This window comes from Chlamydotis macqueenii, chromosome 2, assembly GCF_036417535.1.
Source record: "Chlamydotis macqueenii isolate bChlMac1 chromosome 2, bChlMac1.mat, whole genome shotgun sequence".
Taxonomy (NCBI): Eukaryota; Metazoa; Chordata; class Aves; order Otidiformes; family Otididae; genus Chlamydotis; species Chlamydotis macqueenii.
Window position 1 is genome coordinate 8,491,822 of NC_141557.1, and position 11,508 is coordinate 8,503,329.

The 11,508-nt window shown below is 38.8% G+C and overlaps 1 protein-coding gene across 6 annotated transcripts in view; it reads left to right on the top strand.

The window, feature by feature from the left end:
* Positions 1-10,984, top strand: part of RBM33 (RNA binding motif protein 33) — a 99,557-nt gene extending 88,573 nt beyond the window's left edge. For all 6 annotated transcript variants that reach the window (XR_015257801.1, XM_086741842.1, XM_086741843.1 and 3 more), the window contains 2 exons: positions 7,425-7,513; positions 7,702-10,984. Coding sequence is in view for 5 of the 6 variants with exons in the window: in XM_086741842.1 (XP_086597968.1) it covers positions 7,425-7,513; positions 7,702-7,750 (138 nt within the window). In the remaining variant the exon portion in view is untranslated. The remainder of the gene's footprint in view (positions 1-7,424; positions 7,514-7,701) is intronic.
* The last annotated feature ends 524 nt before the right edge of the window (positions 10,985-11,508 follow it).

Below are 11,508 nucleotides of genomic sequence, written 5' to 3' on the forward strand. Positions count from 1 at the left end.
TCTCTGATCTCAGCTTGGTCTCAGGAAGTGCTGTACCGTAGATCTGTACACCCAAATCCGTAAAGTAACCAGTCATTTGAAATCCCTTGGGAGTTATTGTGTGTATTGTCAATCCTTTACACCTGAGTGGATCCAGGAAGGGATTTTTATCCTCTAGTGAATGTCTGACTAGGTCAACTTAAAGGGAAGATGTGAATGAAGTTGTTTTCTGAGAGCTGTGACGTTTGGAAGGATTGTGGTATTTCAGCCTAGGAATTCATGATAGCAGGAGGTTCTAGTCGAGCACAGTGTGGCAACAAGGAATCTCCTGTGGAGGAAACATGAGCGTCCCACTGTTACATGGGAGGTGAAGTGGTACTTGGTAGGACCAGCCTGACTCCAGAGGCAGTGCTGCATGACCAGTCATTCCCTGCCTCCCCCGACTGGCCTTTCAAAATCAGTAGGTAACAGAATAATACTAAATTCAGGTCAAATTCCTAATGAGACATGTCACTTCAGGAAAGATAGACTCATATTTTTGTCATTATAATGGAGATCAAAAGACTAAGGATTATTTAGTATTATTTATTCTTTGAAAAGGAGAGAACAACTGTCATTAATACTGTATGAAGACCTGTCCAGTGCTCTTAGGTTCTTTGTGATACTGCCTCAGGTCTAAAACCAGCACACAGAATTACTTTTTCAGAGGTGTGTCTTGGGTTTCTGTGGCAAGGTTTTGGTAGCAGAGGGGCTAGAGGAGTGACTTCTGTGAGAAGTTTCCCCTGTGTCAGAGTCAATGCCAGCTTGCTCCAAGGTGGATGTGCCGCTGGCCAAGGCTGACCCCATCAGTGATGGTGGTAGCACCTCTGGGACAATGTATTTAAGAGGAAAAAAAAAAAACCTGCTGGGGAACAGTAGCTGGAGAGAGGAGTGGGTGAGAGGAACAACTCTGCAGACATTAAGGCTGATGAAGAAGGAGGGGGAGGATTTGCTCCAGGCACTGGAGCAGAGATTACCCTGCAGCCTGTGGTGCAGACCATGGTGAAAGAGGCTGTGGCCCTGTGGGAAGCCCGTGCTGGAGCAGGCTCCTGGCAGGACCTGTGGCGTCACGGAGAGAGGAGCCCACACTGGAGCAGGTTTGCTGGCAGGAGCTGTGACCCCATGGGGGACCTGGGCTGGAGCAGTCTGTTCCTGAGGGACTGCACCTCGTAGAAGGGACCCACACTGGAGCAGTTTGTGAAGAACTGCAGCCCGTGGGAAGGACTCGTGTTGGAGAAGTTCATGGAGAACTGTCTCCTGTGGGAGGGACCCCATGCGGAAGCAAGGGGAGAGTGTAAGGAGTCCTCCTCCCGAGGAGGAAGGAGCAGCAGAGACAGCACATGACGAACTGACTGCAGCCCCCCCATTCCCGATCCCCCTGCACCGTGGGTGGGGAGAAGGTGGAGAATTGGAAGTAAAGTTAAGCCTGGGAAGAAGAGAGCAGTGTGGGGAAGGTGTTTTTTAAGATTTGGGTTTATTTCTTATTATCCTGCTCTAATTTAATTGGCAATAAATTAAGTTAATTTCTCTGAGCTGAGTTTGTTTTGCCTGTGGCAGTAATTGCTGAGTGATCTCTCCATGTCCGTATCTCAACCCGTGAGCCTTTCATTGTATCTTCTCTTCCCCTGTCCAACTGAGGAGGGGGAGTGATAGAGCAGCTTTGGTGGGTACCTGGCATCCAGTCAAGGTCAGAAAATGCCATTAATCTGTTGTGCTCACTGTATCTGAAAGTTATTGAAAGAAGTATTCAATAGATGTTTGAATACGTCTGTCTCTAACATACGGTTATGCCTTTAGTAGGGTATTACTCAAGAGTTAGAGTACAAACTAGAAGTCATTCTACATTTTGTAAGGAAAAAAAGCCCCAACTTACTACCGGTAGTATGCAAGAGATTTGTGTTGTGGCACTGAGGTATCAGCCATAGCACTAGCTTATAAGGACTTGAACCTGGAACCATGCCTTGAACTGGCATGGTCCCCTGTGGCAATCCTTGTGGCATTTTTGGAATTGTGGTATTGCAAGAGGGCTAGCACTTCTCAGGAAGCACGGATGTTTTTGCAGAGACTTGCTGTAGGTCCATTTAGCTTTGTTGGTTCAAATGATGGACAAAACCTTTTCTGAGCAAGCTAGAATTTTGTACATCTCATCCATATTAAACATTGTCAAGCAGAAATATTTTCTTAGGGATTAAGAACTGTTGTGTTTCCTATTAGCTCTTGCTTCAAGACTTCTCATATGGTGATTTATTAGGAGAGACATCTGTCATTTCATGCCTCACGTGAGAGTTATAGCAGTCATTGAGGTCAGTAGTCCAAAAATAAGACTTAACTGCATACTTTAAAATAAAGTAGTTTCTGTTCATGTTGTTAGATTCTAAATAAAAAAAAAAACCCTCATCTTTAAACATGTAGTAATTTCAAATAAACGTCGTGAATTTCAGAAGTAAACAAGGTCAATAGGTAAAAATGTACAAATACTAGATTAGTTGATCTGGTTATGTAGAGAATCATGCAAAAGAAGAGCTTTTGTTAAGTGAAACTTCTGTTTCGCTTGTTGTAACGTCTTCTCCGCAAGTAGTTAGGCAGTATGAAAAGAAATCACAAAAGCTTAACTCTGTCCTGATGTACAGTGTGTTGGAACTACAAGTTAGATATGTTGTGGGGAAACAAAAGTAATACTGAAACATTATAGGTGAGTATCTGTTTTCGTGCAAGCTCTACGATAGCTAATGCAGTACTTTGGGTTTTATTTAGAAATAAAAGATGAATGCTTGCACGTATATGGCTTTTTACATTAATGAAATATGTTAGTGGTACCAATAATTCTGGAAAATTATTAGAGCATTCTTTACAGATTTGCTGGCTAATACAGTGGATAGTCTGATGAAAAAGTATGATTAAAAATAACAGCTTTCTAGGAGGTTATTTCAAGATCACCTTGTAATGAACATGTGAGCACCCAAGATATCCTGAGAGTGTTATGGATGCTAGAAATACTGAATTTTAGCACTGAAAATAATGACTGCCAAATTATTCTAAAAAATGGAAAAAAACGAAGAGTGTTAAAGTAATGAAGTAGCAGAATGATACGCAGAACCAATTAATTTCATATGTATTTTCTTAGGAGGTGCATTTGAAATAAAAAAAAAATCAGAAGCTGGTGATGTCTTTAATGCTTTGAACCACGTTTTCAGCTAATAAAATTCTACAAGTTACACTAAAAAAAATGTGTTTTCTTCAGACTATGATTCTATGACTGTCGCTGTTAACATCATCTAAATGCAGAATCAGCTCTAAACTGTGCATCATCCCGAATTCAAGACGACAGAAATAATCCAGTAGGATGAGTATGCAGTTATTTTCCTGAAGGTTTCCACTGCAGTGGAACACTAGTTTGTATTCCCAGCTGATAACCCGTCTGCTCACAGTGGGAGAGCAGCAGCTCAGGATCTATGTGCTCCAGCACAGTTGTACCTACCTGTTCTGTGCCTGCCAATCTGTATTGTTAAGTGTAAAACTCAGTTTAAATAGTAGTGCAAGTAAGTAGATACTATCCCACAATCAGAACAGAAATTTTCAAGAGATCAGTAGGATGAATCATGTTAATATTTGCACGTTATGGTAGATGAGGATTTGTTTGAAAACACAATGTAGATCATGATTCATGTTGAGATGTTAAGTGTTTGCCAGCAAAGATTTATGGTATTCCAAGCTCCAGTATTTCAGGCTGTGGTGTTCATCTCATCAAAGTAACTTACTTAGTAATTGCCTTATTTATTTATTGTTAAAACAAAACCAGAACTTTTAAAATACCTTAGTAAGGTGTATATACCTAATACACCTAAACAAACATGACGTGATTCTGCATAATTTTCACTACCATAGTTTGAGCACAGAGAGGGCTGAGAATTTGTGTTAAAACTATTTGAATTAAAGATTTTTGGACAGTTTCCAACTGGAGAAGTACTGTTTGTGTAGCATTAGTTTGTTTGTTTGTTTATTTTAGTCCTTTGTTCTCTCTCTTGTTAAAGCATAGGCTTACTGCCTTTACCCTGGGTGGTGTTTAGGCAGTTCAGCGAAGAATCAGATGGACTGACTTTTTGTTTCCACAGTTAGCTGTATTGAAAAATGAAATTAAATCTAGTAAAGGTGCTTTTCAATAGACATGTCCAAGAACTGATGCCCTGTTACCAAAGCAATTGAGTATTAAAACATATTTAGTGTTTTAATTGTTTGGGACTTTTTTCTATGGAAAACAACACAGTAGTACAACAGAAAAAGTGTGTGACATAATACCCAACTACTCAGTCAATAAACTTTATTAATTCATATGAAACTACAAATAAGTTGTCTTTAGTAAGATTTAGATACTTTGCTTAATTTCGCTAATAAGTCTGCACTATACCAGAATGTCTTCCTTTAATCAATTTTTTATATACTAATTACTGAGTAACTTCTTAATAATTTATCGTTATGGGTGTATAAACTGCAAAATCACATTTTGCTTTTGTGCATCTTTAGAGTATTAATGCAATAATAGCTCAATTCTTGTGTAAAAAGTCACAGCAGCTTCTCTTGTTCAGTTGATCACACCAGGGGTCTGGAGCATAACGGGAGAATCTCCTGTGGTAGTTGAGTGAAACCTGACATTGTGAGGATTGTTTGTCAGCACGAGAGCTGGAGGTGGTTCAGGAGAGGAGAGAGAAGCAGGTGACAGCAGGACATGCAGGGTACAACTGAAGAGATGCATCCTTGGGTTCTTTCCCAGCTCCTCTTTGACTACTCTCTGAAATATTAGTCCTTTCAGTGATTCAGAGAAGATTTTGTCATATTGAAAGTGTCAAGTTCTTTGAAAGGAAGAGATTTACTTCTCTTTTTTTAATTGCAATTCAGAGATTTTTTTTTTCAACTTTTACAAGTCTCTTGTTTCTAAATCTTATTTAAAGTCTGTGATTAATTCTTAGTTTTCAAACTTAGGTCCTTAGTGATAGGACTTGCTTAGTCCTCAGTTCTTTTCTAGCCAGAAAAGTGGTGTCAGGAGAATGTATAGATACAGTTCTATAAATGATAATAGAAGTGGCATCAGTCAAGGAGGAGAACATAAACTTCAGCACCTCCTCACCCACTCCAGCAGATAAAACCTCCAGGAGAACTGAGCTTTGTCAAAGGTCTTTTGTTGGCACTTTCTGCAGACTGTATTCTCATTGGTAAAATGTGCTTAAGCTTGTCAAGAGCTTTCTGATTAAAAACCAAAAATCATTTGCTTTATTTTGTTTTATTTTTTTAAAGCTAAATGCTATTCTTACCAGCTCAGAAACTAAGAAGTTGCAGTGAGTTAGCTAAATCTTTCCATTGTAGCAGCTTTCCAAAAACTATACAGTGCAAATTAACCCACCGATGTTTATCAGGTTTGCCGAAGCTTTTACCTTTTCCTCAGCTTTCGCTTTGAAATCCCAGGAGTGACTGAAGTGAATCACAGCTTCTGCGATTTTTTCCTGGTGAGAGGGAAGTTTCCTGTCAATTACAAGAAGGTGCAAGGTAGCTGCTGACAAAATTAATTACTTCGAAATCACAGATAGATAAGTTAAAGAAAGAGCCTAGAGCTGAATTTCAGGCTTAGATACAAAGAAATATCTCTCTTGTCAAGATTTAGTAGCAAATTTCATCTAGGCATTTGACATCTTGCTTAAAATGCTGAATGAACAGGCAACACATTAGTTGATTAAAAATTCTTTCACCGAGAGATCTCAAAGTATATCACCCTTAAAATGTATCAATGAGTGAGGTTGTATGTGGTTTCTCAAGGAATAGTTTGTCTAAAGATATGTGGTATTTTTTTGATAGTCTAGGTGACGTTACAGAGTTTTTGCAGGTGAAGTTTAAAATCCTGGAGACTAACCATCAAAGTGCTGGAATGACCCAAATATGGGGGGAGGCTGCTGAGTTCCAGGCAAGATGCAGGAGCAGGGAATTATGTTTGTACTTCAGCAGGTTATAATGAAATTTAGAGAAATTTTAAGGTGCGTGTGTACGTACATATGGTTGTGTATATTTATGTTTGTATATATATTAAAATATATAAAGCTTAGTATAAGACAGGATTGCCTTTATGTAGTAACTTATGACAGAAAAGAATGTTAGTAATTCTTTAATTCTGCATCCAATGCCGTAAGAACAATTGGAAACTGGAAGCTGAATCAGAGCAATTCTGCTTTACTGCAGCATAGGCTGCTAAGCATCCAAAACTTGTTGTGAGATACTCAAATCATTGAGCTTTAAAATTACAATGGAAACATTCAGATGATCTGTTTTAACCTCATTCCTGTGAAATCTCTGTGGCCTGCATTCACAGGCAGTGGGATGACAGGATCGTAATCTTTCCACCCTGAATATTCTGTGATGGTGAATACTTGTTGCATGTTGTCATTGATTGTTGGGTGTGTGTCTATTCAACGTGTAAAACTTCATTATCTCAAATTTCTCAGATGTCTTTTTGAAAAATATGTTATAATAACTAAAGTGCTAACTCAAAGCATCAACTTCAGTCTTGGGAAGTCTGATAACTTGTTGTTACCAAGGTCACAGGACTATTCTCTGGGATCATCTTGGCATTGCCTGGACTTCCTTTTTGCATTTCCTTTCCTCATTGCAGCAGGGAGCAAGGACGTGAGTTCTCCGAAGTAGTGGCTGAGGCATGCTATAGTTTTGGGAGACCTCAATACTACATAGGGGTTTTTTTTGATAGTTACAGCATTGTGAAATGCTGCTCTCATGGTATGGGAAGCACATATTGGATGGACTTGTCTGGGTAGATGTGTTATGTGGTTTTCCATTGCTAGGAGGACTTGGAAGTGGTGACCTAAGCCATCTTATGAGGATTGTGTGGTGGTTAGTGTCTGCCAAAAGCTAGCCAGTTGTTTTTGTTAACAGTGTGAGGATATGCAGTCTGGAGATCAAAACCTACCACTTTTTTCCTGTTTCTGTCCTATTAACCCTGTGGAAAGCCCTGATCCTTAATGTACAACAGGTGAATGACCCCAGTTGTTTGTGTGGGAAGCTGAGCCCTGCCCAGTTGAATGTTTCTCATTCATTTGGTGGGAGTTTGGCTGCAGGGTTTGGTTCATCTGTATGGATTGAATTGAAGAACTGTGACCTTTCCTTAATGACTGATGGTCTGGGTTTTCCAGTTGGTGCAGTTGCTTAATGCTCCAGCTTAAACACCTTCAGCTGGGTCCCTGACTGCAGTCTTAGAAGTCTCTTCCCATTCCCTGGACACCAATAACGGAATATATTTCTGTGAAAATAAATATGGCAAAGCTTAAATCAGTTTGGTGCAAACTGAGTTTGTTTTTAAATGGAACTTTAAATGAATATTAAAAATATATTTTGGCTTTTTGTCTCTGCAGAGTTTACAGATGCTTCCTCAACAGCGGAAAGCCATAGCAAAATTCAAGGAGCCAGCACATGCTTTAGCCTTTCAACAGAAATTCCACAGGTAAATAATTAAGCACTGCTGCCGCCTCGGTTCCTTCCCTCCCTTTGAAAAATTAAATCATTCTCCTCTGCTCAATGTTCCTCTTAATCTAATCACACATCTGTTTTTAGTGACCTTCATAGAACCTCCTTGTCTGTTCTCCACTCCTAGAATCAGTTTGACTACCAGGTTTAAATTTCTTTTAACAGGCACATGATAGATCTGTCCCACATAAATGTGGCACTGATAGTTGAGTGATGCCTACTGAGAGAAATCCCGACACTAACAGAAGCATACTGTGGAGCTACACGAGGCACAGTGGCAAAACCATCAGGTTGTGAAACCTTTCCACTTAATCTTTCATTGCTGTGCTGAACTACAGAAAGCAGCAAGATGTCCTCCAGAAGAGCTGAACTTGAGAGGGTCTGCAAAGGTGGAATTTCTGTTCGGTTTGTTCACGTTCTGTTGTAACCACGTGGAACTACAGATATTTTTTCTCAAAATGCTTTCAGTGCATGTAGACACTGTTCTTCAAGATCCTACTGTGTGGCCACAGTGACTTGAGAGAGAACGTTTACATCGAAAGATTTAAAAACTTTCTTCATAGCAAAGAATATTTGATAATGGTTGCTCTTATCTTCAGTGCAAGGTATTGGAATGAAAACTCACTTTTCTAAACAAAACACATTACCTATGTTGTGTATCTGAGAGCACAGAAGGTATTCTTGTGTAGATTTAAACGTGGTCTACTTCAGTGAATAGCAGTATGCTGAGAAGCTTTGGAGGTGACACTGGAAAATTGTGGTTTTGATCTTTGTAAATATGTTAAGTCTATCTTTGCATTTTTCTATTCGAACACAGACCTCCATCTTCTCCTTCCAACTCCACTTATTCCATAAAACCCTGTGTAGGAATAACATTGCTGTATTTTCCCTTGTTTTTTAAAAACAAGTATCTTTGCCCTTCAGTAGCATTGTGGGGTAGTGAACTCCCAAGTTGTAACTAGGTTATTTTAAATGATGTTGCCAGATACAAGGAAAAAGAAATATTTAGTGGCTCACTTCAAAAATGTTACGCAGGAAGAGTGGTGCATTCCTAGTTCTTTTGGGCTAGTGTTTCATGATTGCCTTATGCTTTATTTTGATTAGTATTTTTTTCCTTTGAGATTTATTTTGTGATTAATGCTGAACCATAAGAAACCCGTAACTAAAAGGACTTGGTTTGATGTGTTGTTCCCAATAAATACAGGACTATAAGGACATTGTGAATCCACTGATGAACGTGGCAGTTCCCCAAAATTACGTGCAATCATTAAGGAGCTTGTTTTAATCTAAGTAAAATCCATAATATTTCCTTTTGGTTAGAACCATCTAGATGGTGTTGCCAAAGGAACAATTTTTTTTTCCGTTACTTCTGAATAAACTGATTAAAATGCCATCTTTATATTGGATTCCAGTTTTTATGAACATTTCCTTAGCTTTTAGACTGTGAGCTTTTGCTTCATCTTTTATTTTAGGAGTGCTCTTAAGTACTCCACCTACGATTTGAACGGGGGGACTTACAGAAACCTTATAGGTTTGTTACCTGAGTGACTGCAGAAGAACACTATTGGTATGTAATGCAGCAGCTGTGAAGGGGGTCCAAAGCAGGCATGCCAAGCATGGAAGGATGAAATAAGCACATTTATAGTAGCACTTTTTTTTTTTTTTTTTTTTTTTTTTTAAGATTTAGTGGTAGCCAAATTGCAAAGACTTAATTGACTTTCTTACAGTTTTGGTCCAGATTTTCAATTAGGTAGAAGTTACTAAAAAGAATGATTGAATAATAAGTACTGTCAAAAGTCATGTAGGTAAAACTGCTCTTTGTTCACTGAAATAATACAGAATAACGTGGTGCTTTGTAAATAATTGCACTAGGGAAAAAATGGAAAGAATACTCTAAGCCCATTTACAACTTAGTGACAAGACACAATAACATCATGAACTTTTGCGTGGAAGTGAGTTTTATATACATCTATATAGTTCCCCATTTATGCATAATACTTGATGACATCCAGCACAATTACTGCACGTAAGTGCTGTTAGTGCTTCAGGGCAGACCCAAGCCCAGGACAGAGAATGAGCTGCAGGTAGGAAGCGGCTGGTGGGAGCTGACCCTGAAGACTCACACGAGGTGATCTACCCTGTGCTGTTCATCTCCTCACACCATGAGCACTAGGAGCCCTGCGCTGCCTCCTCAGGTTATGTAATTTTTATTTTTAAGAAATAAATGCTTATCTTTAAAATGAGTCATTAAACAGTTATTCATCCCACTGTTAGGGACCAACTTCTCTGTAATGAGAAGGATGGGAAGACATCTCGGAGTGGAGCAATAATAGTGCGTGTCTGGAAATCTGAGTTAGAGGCAAACGCCAGACAGGCCAGCAGCTGAGTTCAGCAGTAGGAACATCTGCAGTTGATCAGCTGTCCTGTCAGAAGCAAATGCTATTGGGGATAGAGGGTTTCTTGGAGCCTAACAATATGGGTTTGATTCAAAAGTCAAAGTAGTTTGTAGAAATGCTCCTGCTTTGGGTTTTGGATCCATCCCAAAGAGGCTGAAGTTCAGCCAACTTAAGTTTTAAGAATTTTTATTCAGTTGGGTTTTTTTTTAAATTTTTTTTAACAAATATGTGGCTTTAGAATAAAGACGTGAAGTTGCCTCAGCTCTGCGTAAATGTAGGAGGCAACGTAAGCAATGCCTGTTTAATGACTAGCTGCATCCTCTTTGAAGGCGGTTGCGGTAGATTATTGCTTGTGCGTAGGCAGAGAGTACTGGCGGATCACTGGTAATTTTAGCTGCTTACTGTGGTACCTGGGTATCTTACTGTATGTAAACACACTATGTATGTATGTCTGTATGCATTTTATTATACACATACATACATACGTACACCCTGTGTGTCACCATCTCGTTCTAATATCTTAAACTCAGTAGCAAAAGTAGCAGTTAGGTGAGTCATTTCTTACAGTGTTTGTGTTCCATTAGTTCTCAAATCCTAACTTAAAAGTGAGTCTTTTGGCAATTATCAGCTTGGACAATACAGCTCTTTCAGATCCACTTGTCTCCTCCCAAAAACCCCAAAGGAAGTAGAGGTAAAGCCAGATGGATGTGTTCTTGCCGTGTTCTCTTTCAGCACATAGTTAAATCTGAGCATCTTAAGTTAACTTGGAAGATCTGTTGCAACCATTATCTTGTTCTTTCTGTATCGTGCATTCAAAATACGATGCAAAATGCAAAAAAAAAAAGAAGTTTAATGTAGTATGTAAATATTGACCTTTGAAAATTAAAATGTTATTCAAAGTGCTTACAGTCAACCACATCCTAGCTCCTTGTTAGTTTTTTGTGTTGTCTTAAACTCTAAATCTAAGTTTAATGGATACAGTTCCATAAATGTTGATGTGTTTTTGTGTATATCTTCAAATTTTTATAAAGATGCTAGTAAGTCAATACGTATATCCTGATCTGTGTATTATTTGTTCACAGCTTTTATTAGCCTAATTTTAGAATTATTTTAATAGGCAACTCCAGTAGGTGATTATATGGAGTCAGCTTTTTTCAAATTATTTTGTTTTCATCTTGTAGCATTGAAAAATTCACTTTATAACTAGTCATATTTTGCCTTGACTAAAAAAAAATTGGATTGACCCTATGATCTGTGGTATTTTAGTAAAATGTTTTACTTTTTTTAATAAAAAAAAAAAAATCTATGTCCTTTAACTTTTGAGGGGAAATACAGTGCACTGTCAGACCAAGGCATGGGGTTTATGGGTTTGTTCCATTGTGCTGTACAAGTACGAATTAGGTCTGTCGTGTAATATTGTTCTCAAAAGTTTGGGATATTTTGGTTTTACACGTGATTCGAGTTGGTCATGTAACACGTTGGTTCATCAGAATATTAGCAACTGATGTGGCACGTATGCTGTATGATGGAACACTGGGCAGCGTTTGAATAGCTGGGTGTAACTGGTGCTAGGCAG